This window comes from Blennius ocellaris (genome assembly GCF_963422515.1).
Source record: "Blennius ocellaris genome assembly, chromosome: 6".
Taxonomy (NCBI): Eukaryota; Metazoa; Chordata; class Actinopteri; order Blenniiformes; family Blenniidae; genus Blennius; species Blennius ocellaris.
In genome coordinates, this window is record NC_137655.1 from 28,769,576 (window position 1) to 28,784,086 (window position 14,511).

At 42.4% G+C, this 14,511-nt stretch overlaps 1 protein-coding gene across 1 annotated transcript in view; it reads right to left on the minus strand.

The window, feature by feature from the left end:
- Positions 1–2,243: 2,243 nt before the first annotated feature.
- The window catches only part of adcy5 (adenylate cyclase 5), a gene marked incomplete at its 5' end in the record, with an annotated part of 184,942 nt that continues 172,674 nt past the window's right edge, over positions 2,244–14,511 (minus strand). Inside the window, 6 exons of the mRNA XM_080498590.1 lie at positions 2,244–3,295; positions 3,856–3,980; positions 5,105–5,309; positions 6,365–6,628; positions 13,499–13,631; positions 13,972–14,156. Coding sequence (XP_080354716.1) covers positions 3,167–3,295; positions 3,856–3,980; positions 5,105–5,309; positions 6,365–6,628; positions 13,499–13,631; positions 13,972–14,156 — 1,041 coding nt within the window. The 3' untranslated portion in view covers positions 2,244–3,166. The remainder of the gene's footprint in view (positions 3,296–3,855; positions 3,981–5,104; positions 5,310–6,364; positions 6,629–13,498; positions 13,632–13,971; positions 14,157–14,511) is intronic.

Sequence of the window (14,511 nt, forward strand, 5' to 3'; positions counted from 1 at the left end):
CTTTCCGCAATGTTTGGTTTTTTTACACGCTTTGAACCCTGCAGCTGATGACTTTTTAAGGGTTAACGAGTTTCATGCTGCTAATTTCCTTTTCTTTTCTTTTCCGTTTAAAATGTAGTGGGTGTGGCTTATAGTCGGGTGCGCTCAATAGTCCGGAAATCACGGAACATATATTCTCCTACCTTGAAAGGATAGAAAATGAGGAAAATTGGTCATTGAATTCAAAAATATGTTAAAATTGGGAATTATTCACAAGTAAAAATTGATTGCACAAATCAGCTGGAATACCAGGAAAACGTCCCTAAAATCAACAGAATGATGTCTCAGGGTTAATGTGGTCTCTGGCTTTGAACAAATGTTTGATAATTGGATTGAAAAATGTTCTTATAGAACTCATAATCTATCGGGCATGCACCATGGAGCCTCTTGGTGGAGTAATGAAACACTTCATGATTTTGGTCTTTTCATGAGATTATCTGGCAGCAAGAAAACCATCAAACAAGGCAGGTCTTCTCTTTTAAGTTTTGTTTCAAATTAGTCTTTATTTGAAACTCATTGTATCGTGGGACTAAAACCTCGCTGACCCATGCCGGTTGGTCGGTCCGAGGACGTGCTGAGTAATGTGTAATACTGAAGAAAAGAAAACAGCAGAATAGAAGCACACGTTCCCATGTGCTCCTCAGAACCAGCGTCATCTGTACAGAGTCCGTGTTGAAGGCCTCGTCGGAGATCATAGGACATTCATTGGGTCGTACCATCTGATTGAGCAAACAAAGGGGGTGGGGTGGGGTTAGGCAGTGCACGGAGAAGTGGATGGCTGAAACCACCGGGATGCAAAATGGCTCCTGGGTATCAACCCTGATGCAGCTCCTGACTTTAGTCCAGTGGTTCCCAGTCTGTGGCCTGGGAGGATGGCAGCCGTGGTCAGAAATGGATTTCAAGACACTTTCTATAATGTGGAGCAGACCTGGGGAGGCTGCTGGGTGAGACGGGGTGTTTGGCTTCACTGGGAAGATTTATTGAGAAATCAGAGTAAAGATCAGAGCACAGCCTCCCGGACCATGAGGCTTTTGCCTTCATATCGACAATGTTTATACCAATGTTAATGAGTGAGGCCCTGCTAGCCTTCAGAAAGTGGTCTATTAACCACATTTGCAATTATTTCTTAAATTATCAAGTGTAATTTCAGGTGGAAATAATCCGTTGCATGCATTTGCATTCATCAAAGTTAATATACAGTTGAATCACTTTGCTCTTTTGAAATTAAATAGGAAGCAAACATTGTCATTCTTTGTGGGTGCTCTGGTACAGACGATGATAGGTCTGGTGCACTGATCGCTGGAGCCGAGAAATGTCAAGATGAAGCTGAAGGAATCTGAAGGAATCTATGATGAATAAGCTCTTAATTCGGGGGTGTCAAACTCATTTCAGTCCAGGGCCTCATGCATTTCTCTCATAAAGGGCCATAGAAGTCAAATAACAGCATATTAAAATCTAAATACAGATTTCTGGACACCTCGTATTGACTAAATTATCAATCACCCATTTGCATTTAAGAAAATATTGTTGAAAAAACCTTAAAATACTGAAGATGTTAAATAAAAATAAGAGCAGATTCATTATTGTGCCATACTTAAGGTATTTACATTTACAACATTTTGCAGCTTTTAAAAATTCACCATCAATATTATTGCTGCTTAATAAATAAGGCATCAAGTTTTTGACTCTGCAACTCATCTTTCATATCATAAAAACTGCAATCATATAATTCAGAAATTAAAGACAGCTGTTATATCAATAAAAAAAATGTCCACTAATATTTTGCTGGACTGGATATTTTGTCTGTTTTGGCCCGCGGACCTCATGTTTGACACCTCTGTAATGTATGGTGGTGTAATGTAATATGAAGATTATTCACCTTTTCCACAGCAGTTTCTTTAGAAAGGTTTGGAACAAAAATCACTTAATCAATTAAGTTTGGGCCCTACATGCTGGCTTCTCATACCTAGAAATGTAAATATCATCTGTATTTTTGTTATTTTTAGGTGGAAAAACAGGTTGGGAACCACTGGTCTTGTCAGTTTTACACTAAATTGTTACCAAGACACAGAAAAAAAAATCTAAAATCACAGCGTGTCATTGGTGCAAATAATATGAGTTGGAGCTGATGGGAAATTTGATGAGAGAAAGCAAAAGGAAACAAAAAATGGGGCTTCAGGAGTTGAAGCATCAGCAGTGGCACAATGCAAAGACCAGGCAAAACATCCCGACATGAGAGATACATCTCTGTACATCTGAATACACTCTTGTGTTTATAGATAGCTTTATAATATATCAATGTACAAAATATAGAATCTCAAAATATCTTGTAGGGTCGGTGTTTCCACGTAAAATAGAAACCATTTTGAAGATTAGAAAAAACCTCTGACATCCTCAGTGTATGTGTGTGTGTGTGTGTGTGTGTGTGTGTGTGTATGTGTGTGTGTGTGTGTGTGTGTGTGTGTGTGTGTGTGTGTGTGTGTGTGTGTGTGTGTGTGTGTGTGTGTGTGTGTGTGTGAGAGCTGTTGTACATGTGAAGTTATGATTTTGTTTTTGTGACAGGAACCCTTGTATAAACACTCTGTTCTTACAAAATATATCCAGGTCTCAGAGCCCCCACCCCAGGCCGACACATTCCCCAGCAATAAGACATGAGTTAGAGTTAGAGCGTCTCCCATCAATCGACGTGAGGACACGTCTTTCAGAAGACGGATAGTGCTGCAGTGCTGGCTTTCACAACAACATGGACTAAAACAGTACATAAAACGTACGCACACGGAAAACCTTGTCGGTTTCTCGTGCGTATACTTCAGCAGGAGAAAGGCAGAGAGAAAAGAGGAAGAGGAGGAGGAGGCAGCACAGCTCATGTCCTTCTCCAAGTTTGTCTGAAAGCCCTCAGAAAAGCAGGCCGAAGCGAATCAAAAGTTCGCTTCAAAAGTTTCTCCTGGGATATATTCCCCGCGGGGCCCCACAAATCCGTCTCCCGCTCTGATTGGACATCTTTGGTGTCGGTGGGCTCCTGCACCCCTCCTTCCCCCTCGGTTTCAGTGCAGTAAGATTATTCAGTCCATCTCCGTCCACCCGGAGCTATCAGAGGTCTCTGAGTCTCTGTCACTAATAGTCAGGGTTAACTGCTGGAGGGGCCGCCAGTGAGGAAGTAAGTCATCATCTCTCCTTTGCCCTTGACCGTGACCACGCCTCTGTATTCCAGTGTGTAGTTGTAGGAACTCAGAACTTGGTACAGGTCTGCGGTCACCTGCAAAACAAGGGGCAGAAATATGACATCTGCAGGAATATGACAAACCTTTATATTAAACATCTCTTTTGGGGGTACTTCTTTCATTCTAATCATATACATTTCTCTATTATGATCTGTTAAAACAATGCAACAAACATAAGGCTCAAATCCAGCCAAACCAGCAAGGAAAGTGTAAACAGTTCCAAGAAAACATTGACATTTCACTCATTGACAAACATTTAATCTGTTTTGAAAGTAGTTTGAGTTATCAAGCATCAAGTAGTAATCAAGTAATTCCTGATAGAGAAGACATAATTATGACTGTCGGTCGGTCCAACAGTTTAAACATTTCTCTGTTACGTACCCAATAAAACTAGATTGATCATAACTGCAGAACAATAAATACAAAGGTCTTCCAGATGACACTGCTTCGGACCAGATTTTAAAAGGCTGCCATGTAAATCTGAATCTTTTCTGAAACAAAAATTAAAAACCCTTTTCATTTGAAATGTTGTTGTGTAAACAGCAAGATCCAGTTTTATAAAGAAGGACTTGAAGAGCCGAGCTGCTGTTGTTACCTGGATCCTCTCAGGGACTCCCGTGCTGTCCATGCGGCTCGCCACGTTCACTGTGTTGCCCCAGATGTCATATTGAGGCTTCCTCGCCCCGATCACCCCGGAAACCACGGGCCCGATGTTCAGACCTGAGGGACGACAGGAAGCTCACTTCAGACAACGAAAAAGTACTGAAATGAGGGAAGATAGAGAGACAGTATTTATTTCTCCATAAATTCCATATTTACTACCACTGGAGGCAAAACCGAAGACATTGCAGAGAAAGAAGTGGAATTTATCTCCACATAAACACTGAGAACACAGAATGTGATCAACATTATTCACTATTTATTAAGTTCATTTGTTATATTCTGAAAAGAAACATGTCTGAATGAAATTTGCACATAATAAAATATATACAATATCAATTAAGGCAAACTGGAGAATCGGTTGGGAAATTTCCCACTTCTCAATTCACATCACAGCATAATACTGGAATGTTCCCACTTATTGACTAATAAACATCACAGAGTGTTCCAGTTATGCTCATCACCCAGAATGAATGTACAAAATCTAAAGCCTCCTGGGTAAGTTTTCAATTTGGCCACACGTACGAGTATAAAAAGTTTTTGAACACTTCCTTGAGTTACACATGCAGCACTACCAAAGTCATGTAGGAAATTTCAACTTTCCCATGAATGGATCACACGCCCTGCAAGCTTTCCAAACGTTAAAAGTTGGAGAAGGGTACGAGCATGTGCAGTGAAGATGTTACAAACTCTTTTATCGTAGATCAGCTCATGTGTGAACCATCAAAAAGGAAAAAAAACTCAAACTTGCAAATGGGAAGAAAAACTTGGAAGTTCTGGCCAGCAACTTGGAATTACAACTTCTGAGGACAACTGGAATACACTATCATGATGAGCTAGTGAAGTGGGCTTGGGAAAGGTCCCCCTTCCCAATCCCAAAAATATTCATTGGAGTGCAGTCAAACACGGACTTTGCCGGTTGGAAGGAAGAAACTTTTGAACTACTTGACATTGCTAAACAGAATGGCATTTGTGTACTTCAATGAGATATAAAGTTAACTTACCTTTATTAGCAGAGTCTACATAGTTAACAAGCTGCACAAACTGCGATACTTCCACCGTGTAAAATAGCTCACTTTATAAACTTGAGAATTCCACCAGCTGGGAGTTTCTCCTTTGAGCTTATATTTGTTGCCTTTACTTGACTTGTTGTCGGTAACGGTTTCCCCCCGGCTGCTGCCCACCTATTTTCATCTTGAAGTTGTTGAAGGAGTGCTCGTTGATGTATTTCATCTGGTCCATCAGCCTCATGGCGTAGTCGGCCAGGGCACGGATGTGTGAGCGCCCGGCCTTGTCGTACGTGGAGTCGTTGAGACCGGACGCCGCCATGTAGGTGGAGCCGATGGTCTTGATCTTCTCCAGCTGGCGGAACTGATCCTCACTGATGATCTGAAGACAGAGGGAAGGTTTCAGTGGAACAAGTCGATTCATAAAGAGCAAAATCACAAACATGTTTTCATAGGAAAGTCTTTTTATTACTTTTTTTTACAAGGTGGAGATGAAGTAACCTCATATCTTACAAGTCCAAGAAGATTTGTCAAGCTGTAGTAGTTTAACCTGGATCAATAGAGTTGGCTTTTTGGATTAATAAATAAAAACTTCTAAACCAGGGGTGTGAAACACAGTTTAGTCCAGAGGCCACAATTAGCCAAATGTCACCTTGAGAGGTCCATACTGATGTTAGCGTTTAGGGTTGGGTCTAGTAACTTAATAACCTTTAAATGCAACTCTTTTCTTTGTCTAAATGTCTATATTTATGTCAAATCAAACAATCACAACATAAAATTACTACAATCCCAACATAAAACCAATTCCAATGGTGCAAAATAGAGTGAAATGTCCCAAAAACATTTCTTATAGCTGTTGCATTATGGTATTTTTCAAACTCACCCTGAAAACAATGCTTTGAGGCTCACAACAAAGTAGTTCGCCTTCATGCCGATATGTCAGTTTTGCGTTGTGTCCGCTACTCTTATTAAAATGTATTCAACAACGTTTTAGATGAATTATGTGAATTTTGTAATTTTTTGCTTGAGGATAGCAGTACTGTTTGAACAACAAATTAATAAGGTAAGATGGTTTTTACATACCAATATGTTTCCATTGCTGATGCACTTCTCTTCATTATAATCAAATGTGTATCGTTTTGAATCCATTTGATAAGAAGTACATTTCCTCAGCTGGAACCCACAAGTTTCATTTGCAGGATGTATTTTAAGATGTTTTCTCAAACATTTGACTACTTCTACTTTTGGCCTAATTCAGATTTATTAGCTGTACCACTCAAATATTTTCAATAACTTCCTCCATCAACATAGCCAACTCCATGTCGCATACTGACAGTGTGATCCTTCAGAGTTTATGCAGGATCTTAATGAATCCGCACCAAAGTGCTTGAATCCCTAAAACACATTTTGCTCCAGCACCATCCGGTCACATCGTACTTCATCAAAGTCGGCGATGATCTCGTTCAGCAGCCGCAGACACTCCACCCCCTCGTTGTTGGCCTCCAGCTCAATGTAGAACTCGGAGAAGTTGCTGATGGAGGCGAACATGACGGCCACGCACTCGCAGGACTGGTAGTAGAGCTCGTCGTTGCGCCGCTCGCGCTGCAGGAAGTGGGCGGCCACGTCTTTGGGCAGGATGTTGTGGAGGAGACGGCGGTTATAGGCCTGCAGCTCTTCCATCTCTTCCTTCTCCTCGGTGGCCTGGTGAGGATTTCAAGACAAAAGTGTAAGAGTGATGAAGGATCTCGCAGAGATGGAAGCGCAGTCCCAGCCGACGGTGGGTGGAAGCAGGTCAGCAACCAGATACACACACACTAACATACACACCAAGAGGAAGTTTCCTAAAGATTGTCAGTATACCATGATTCCTCCTGTGGTTCACCTCGCAGCTCAATAATCCCATCACTTTTCTTTTCTTGATCCATCTCCTTTATTCACTTTATCACAGCTCGTCAGGAGAAGATCCAGGCTGACTGGATGAATAGCAGTCGGACATAGTGAGACTGAGCACTGCAACGATACACTTTGCCACTCACACACACGCTTGAACTATTGTTCTTTTCAGTCTTCTTTGGTTTTTCCTTTGGTTACAAACAAACTTTGGGTGTGTTTCCTTTTTGTCTTGGCTGTACAGTGGAGTTGGTGACCCTGAAAGTCGAATCAACAGAATCCAGTATTCTCGCTGTGAGAACCACCATAATACTGCTCAGGAAGCTGAGTCATATGGATGTCCATGAATACTCTCATTCAATCAGGTCAGCTGGACTTGGCCTGCTCGTTGACTAAGCCTGTTTACTTTACTTGACAGTATTTCGAGTGAAAACACATAATTTACTGCATCATATTAAAAACTGTCTGTTTACAAGGAAACAGCAGAAACACTGAAAATTATATAGTTTCCACGCCACAGGTTGGCACTATTGTTTGTCTTCAAAATGAAACCAAACACACACGCACGCACGCACGCACGCACGCACGCACGCACGCACGCACGCACGCACGCACACACACACACACACACACACACACACACACACACACACACACACACACACACAGAGCAGCAGAGAACACTGAGCTCAAAACAATAACAAGAGGAGAACACAGACATAGTGGACAGACCACCAAGTTATATTGTTATTATGATGACTGTCAAAATAAAACCACCAAGTTGGATTGTTATTATAGTGACTCTCAAAATAAAAGTACCAAGTCCAGGAGAATTGCCCCTGTTGTTCTTGTCCATCTACTCGTGAATGTGCAGAACGGCCGTGGTGTGCATGACCAGTAGTAGCGATTCCCCCATTTTCACGGAAACAGTCTCTGTCATTAAAATCAAAACTCTTCACTTCTGTTATTTCAATTGATTTAAATTCAAATGTGTGTCCAAATGTCACTTCAGCTTTGCTGGTCTGCTGCATAAAATGCTGTTTTGGATTTCCACTGTTCTCAATATAATGAAACCTACATCTGATTTTCTGCCTTGCTCCTGTGTTTCAAGAAGCTCAAATGGTATGTCTAAACCACCCACTAGTATTGGTGGAACCCATTTTAGGTTCGGGCTCACCTGTTTTGACCATGCCTTTGACCCAGGCCTATCGTCAGTGGTGAGTGATTTTCATTCTCGCAGTTCATCCAATAAGCAACCGGAGGAAAGCTTTGAGTGAAAGCTTCTCAGGCCAATTAGCAGCTTCTACCCCACGTGTGGATCCCCACACACAGTGCGCAGTGACGTCAAAATTTCCAGCCGCTCCTTTACGCAGGGTCCGCTCTGAGGCCCCACTGCATTCTGACGCTCGAGATCCTCCGTCTTCCGGTCAGAACAACCACAAATTAAAAGCAAATAAAGATAGACACACAGCTCCTGAAATGAAACCTAAACTACTTCAGGAAAGGTGGAGAATGGCTGACAGCAGAACTGGAGATATTTTTGAGATCGTTACGTTATGTCACGGAACGCGCACGGATGTGAGCCCAGAGTGGAGCATGAATACAATCATGTACCACCCGCGTCCTGCACAAGGTCTGCAGACCAGCCTTGCAGAGAGCATGTAAAGCCACACAGGTACGCTGTCACGACAACTCTACTGAGATGCTGGCCTCAGTGATGCAGAAAAGCGCTGAAACGGAGATGAAGGGGAACCTGCTGTTTTTTGGTGGACTTATATTTTAACTGGTTCATCCAGTTTTCTTGAGGCCCACCCACAATCAAAATCCTGGTGCTGCGACTGGTCTAAACGAACTTTGTGGGACTTCTGTTTCTACAGTGTGAAATGATTGATGTCAACTCATGTCCTAAAGGCTAATGCCTTTAGGACACAATACCATGGCCACCTACTGCTTACGAGTGTGAATAGGCGGCACTACTATTTTCATCATGACTTGCAGAAAGACATATTTTTCAACTTTTAACAACTTTTTGAAAACAGAGTATTATGTTAACAGTATGTAGTTCTACGCATGCACGAGTAAATCAACAATAGTAAGGGATAAATCCAGAGCCTGTTTGGGCTGTTTGATCTTTTGAATTTAACAGCGGTTCCTCAACAAAGTGCACGTTCACTAACATATACGACACCATCATCCGCATATGTGGAGGCATAGTTCTGACATACAGTAATAAAATACGATGACTAACAAGTTTTAATGTGCTCAAACATTTTTGTGGTACTGTTCTTTGCCTGCATGCCTGGTTATACAGTTGTCCCTCACTATAACGCGGTTCACCTTTCGCAGCCTCACTGTTTCGCAGATTTTTTTTGTTTTTACAGCGTATGAATGCACATTGTATTCTGCATCCTGATTGGCGAAAGGAGAACCCGCACATTGTGTTCTGCATCCTGATTGGCACCTGTAAAAAAATACTTGTAAAAAAAAATGCTAACTATTTTGCGGATTTTGTGGATTTCCTCTATTGCGTGTTATTTTTAGAATGTAACCCCCCCGAGAAACGAGGGACCAATGTATTATGAAAAAAAGCACCATCTTGTGGCCTGAAATGGTAAACTTCAGCATTTTCAGTTTCTAGCACTTTTGTGTTTCAAAACACAACCACAAACATTTTCCCGTTTTCAGTAATGTAAACTCTGGTAATGAGTTAGAGAGACACCAGGATGTGAAGTTTACTTAAGACTCATCTGGGTTTCTCACATACATGCGATTAAAAAAAGATGCTACCCTTGAATCTCCATGTACTAGATGTATTTATCTCAGACATTCTGGATTCATACAAGAAGATTTACGATGATACTGGGGATCCGCAAACTCTCCTGTCGATACACAGATTTATCCAAAGTCATTTCCATTAAAACAGATTCGTACAACCTTGAGATCTGAGATCCACCCCGGAGGCTGTGTTAAAGGAACACACTGCAGCTCGGTGCACAGTCTGGCAGATTTACCTCTATAGACAGCTGAGACAGAATCTTTTGTCCTCCTTAAATTTTTTTACATTGTTGATTAATTATTTATCCTCACCTTGCAGGGCTGCCAAAGTGGCTTCAGACCTATATTACCTAAGCACTGCTGACAACTGTGAGCTGAAAAATAAAGACCCCGCAGCTGTTGGAGGTTGTTTTCTAGATAAATATCTTCACCCACTCCACTGGATTACCAACCAGAGGCGGTGCAGCCTGTGTCACTACATCCATGAAGATGTCAAAGCATTCCCAAACATCCCTCCAGGAATGTTCTTATTGCAAAATTAATATTTCACTCAAAATAATTTGAACATGTTGCCCGACAGGCTTTTGAAAAGTTGTACGTTTTGTCGTAAAGGACAAACATTTGATTTCCTGAACACAACTTCCCTCCACTGGCTGCCTGTGCATTTTAGAGTCCGTTTTAAGATTCTTTTATTCGTTTTTAAATCTTTAAATGGTCTGGCCCCGCCTTACCTCTCTGAGCTCCTTCATCCATACGCTCCTGCTCGGTGCCTCAGGTCAGCTGACCGGCTGCTCCTGGAGGTACCGAGGTCCAAACGGAAGCTCAGAGGGGAAAGAGCCTTTTCCACTGCCGGTCCTCACCTCTGGAATGCCCCCCCCCCCCCCCCCCCCCCTCCCCCTCCCTGTTAGACAAGCCCCCTCACTGTCCATTTTTAAAACTTGTGTTAAAACACATTTTTATTCTTTGGCTTTTACCTCAGTGTGAGACTCTGGTCTGGTTTTAGTGCCTTCGTTTTTTGTTGTTGTTGTTGTTTTAACCTTTTATGTTTTGTTTATTGTTTTAACATCTTATTGTTTTTATTGTTTTAATGTTTTTATTTTGCGACTTATATTTTTATTTACAATATACAGCACTTTGTTTCAGCTGCGGCTGCTAAAAAGCGCTTTATAAATAAAGTTGATTGATAGATTGAACTTCACATTTATTACTGAATGTGCAATAATAAATGAACATTCAGATGCATGATGTTAAGGTTGTGCAGTTTGTATGAGTATGTGATGATGAATGTTTGTACATGTGAATCAGTGAAGTCTTATTCTGGCTCTGGAGGGCCACCGCCCTTGTACGTTAGACGTTAAATAAATATTCAATCACTAAACTCTGTAGAACAAGGGGCTCAAACATCAGGCCTATGGGTCAAAATCGACCCGCAAGAGGCTCCAATCCAGCCAAACCACCAAGCTAATGGTCAAAATTTGAAAGAAAACTTTTATTTTCGGACACAACAGCTGAGACCTGGGGCCTCATTTATAAACGTTGCGTACGCACAAAAGAATGCGTACGCCACTCTCTACGCAAACCGTGGGATTTATAAAAAGAGAACTTGACGGGAAAATGTGCGGTCCTCCACGCCAACTCTGACCCTGGGTCACCCTAACCCTAACCCAACTCTGACCCAGGCGTACGCACAGAACTGGGGGAAGGAGAAACTGCGCCACTGATGGCAGAAGAAAGAAACGGGAGAAACTGTGAAACTGATCGTGTAAAATAAAGTTATATGACCTCTCATATATGGACAGTTTATTTGCAAGAAATGGATAGTAAAAAATGTAATTTCTACAATGAATAAACAAACATACTCCCTGGAGTGCACACGGGAAACATATGATTAAGACAATAGTAAGACAACAGTATTATGTTTCCACTGATATGAATGCAGTGTAATATCATATAGCCCATATAGCAGTGTGGGGCGCAGACTGGAGGCTGTACGTGATGGGTGGCTTCTAGGTACGGAGAATTCATGTGGAAATCCTGAGACTTGCAATTTTGTACTAGTGTTTAACCCGTTCACCGACCTTGCAGGCGACAGTGGAGAACCCTAACCCTCAAGCGGTGGCTGCTCACCCCTTTTCCTCACCCACAAGGTGCAGAGGAGAGGACCTAGAATCTGCGCCACAGCGGCACGCAGTGTTGTGGAGCGCACCATCGGGCTCCTGAAGGGCAGGTGGCGGTGTCCCCCTCCACCTCCGTCACCACTCCACTCAGGAGGGATTCCCCGATGATCCCCGCCAGTGTTTCCTCCAGCGGGGTGAGCTCCGGGTGGCCCGTTCCCCCGCCCGGGGCACAGACGCTCTGCCAGTGTGACGCCAGGCGCTTTTTTGCGTCTACTTTGATGTCTGACCACTTTTTTTCACCTCAGCCACACTCCGACCTTCTGAGGCCACAGCATTGACACCATCCGCCACATGCTGCCACTCTACAGCCTTTTTGGCGTTGGTGACCCCAACACTGTGTCCACCAAATAATATCGCCTTCCTCTTCTCCACCTCCCCGACCAGAACTTCCACCTCACGCTGGGTCAAATTGCGTTTCTTGGCTTTTCTTTCTGCTTTCGGCATGCTGTCAGTCATGAATCAATATTCATGAGTATATTCTCTGAATATTCATAGGCAAATATGGGCGTGGAATGACCCGCACACAGGTGCGCCACATTTAGAGTGGATTGTGATTTATAAAGGGAAATCGGCATAGGACGTGCGTGCGCACTGTTTTATAAATCAGGATATTTTTGTGCGTACGCACTTTCTGTGTTTCGTGCGTACGCCAATTTTGACGTCAATCCTACGCACAGTTTTATAAATGAGGCCCCTGAGCTGAGATGTCAATGATGCTGCCAATAAGCAAGCTAGCATTAGCCTCAAAGCCACTCTGCCTGGGGGAGTTTGTAAAACTACCCATAATGATAGCGCTATAGGACAAGGTTTCTTAGAGACATTTCACTGTATTTTGCACCGGAAGATCTCATTGAAATAGGCTTTATGCTGAGATTGTTGTCATTTACACGACCTATTTGGTTTTATGAAAATATAGCCAGTTATCATCACATACACTCTGCGACTCAAAAACCAAAAAACTGTATTAGGGCTGACAAAAAGCTGCTGAATTAGGATAATCATGATAATCAAGACCAGCGTCATCGAGCGTGGGCCGGACCACTAAAATAATGCCATAACAACCTTTAAATATGGTTGTTCTTTTTTGTAGCACAGAGTGTCTAACTTGCATTCTGGGTGTATTTACAAACTCCCCCTGACAGCATGGCTTTGAGGCTCGAGCTAGTTTTCTATCTTTCAAAAAAATCAACATTTTCTTAGAAACGTTTACAATTTGCTTGCTGGTTTGGCCGATTGGAGCCTCTTGCTCACGAGCCTTAAGTTTGACACAAACTGGGAAAACTGCCAATCACTTTCATTTTGAATGTTCTTGCTTCTGTTTTAGATAAAAGAGGGTGTTACCACCGTTTGGCTACACTGTAATGTTTCATCAACCCAAAGGGTCCATAGACTTTCTTAAAGGCAATCTTGAGGTGGTGTATATAAAAATAGGTTGGCAAGTAGAGCTGTATGATATCACATGAACATGTGACAATTGTATTGAGAATTGCAATTGAATGGAGGTTTGTTGCAAATAAAAGAAATATTTTTCTGTCAGTTAATCATAAGTTTTGCTAAGTAATTGCACTTAATTGTACTTTTCTTTCATTTTGAATTTGCAGAGCATGAATGCACAGTGTATGAAAACACAATGTAAGTGTTTTGATGTAACAATGATAATAAATATATTATGAGAGTGTTGTGCAGCCCTGTTGGAAACCGCTGCTTTTTAAAACAGACAAAAACTGACCTGCAGCTTCCAGAGGAAGTCGAGCCGGGCTGTAGACTCCACCTGTTGGGCGTGCAGGTAGAGGGCAAGGACGAAGACCGTGATGACCACCGGGGTCATGATCTTTAGGGGAACCTTGGTGTCCACCACACAGCTGGAGGTCAGCACAACAAACACACACATAATTAAATTCTGAGCTACTAAGGCCCTGTTTGCATGAGAACTTTTAAAGTGAAAACAGAAAAACCAGCTGCCTTGTAAATATTTGCTCATAAGAATTAGCAACTGTTACCAGCAGGTCATTTGGCCACGTTCGCGTGAACGTAGTGATAATGATGCCGTTAGCTATGACAGAGCCTCAGTGGGATCGCAGTCTCACCTTGTTCCGTTCAAGTGCTCGCTGGGATGTGAAGGAAGAAACAGAAAAGATTGAATCAGCGGTGGACACATCTGCACGCAAACATTCACACAGGCAGCAAGAGAGAGCCACTCACGCCATGTTGATGGCGTTGGCCATGACCAGCAGGTCCTGGTTGTCGAAGAGGTTCACTTTGGGGACTTCCATGACCAGAAGGTAGAGCAACTCGATGAAGAGCATGAGGAAGAGCTTCCCGATGCTGCTGATCTGCAGGAAGACTGAACAGGCCAGCAGGCTAAGCAGCACACAGCATGAGAAGTACTGCAGAAAGAGAGAGAGAGCGAGAGATGAGTTAACATTCATATCATTTGTTCTGCTCTCAGACTTTTACGGTTCTCACCACCACCGGTGCTTCAACACTCATGAGCTCTTTATTGCAACGAGAAAGTAAAAAGGCACATTTAGCTTTATTTCAGTCACAGATGTAACATCATTTGGATAGTAACCATATAAAACTTTGATTACACCTGAGGACGCAGTTAGATATAAACTGCTCCATGTGGATGATACTTTAAGGTACATGCATTATTGACCCCGTTTTTATTGCTTTGGTTTTATTATTTGTTTTATCGCTGCTTGGTACTTGAGGAGTGTTTGCTGAAAGGCATTTGGAGTT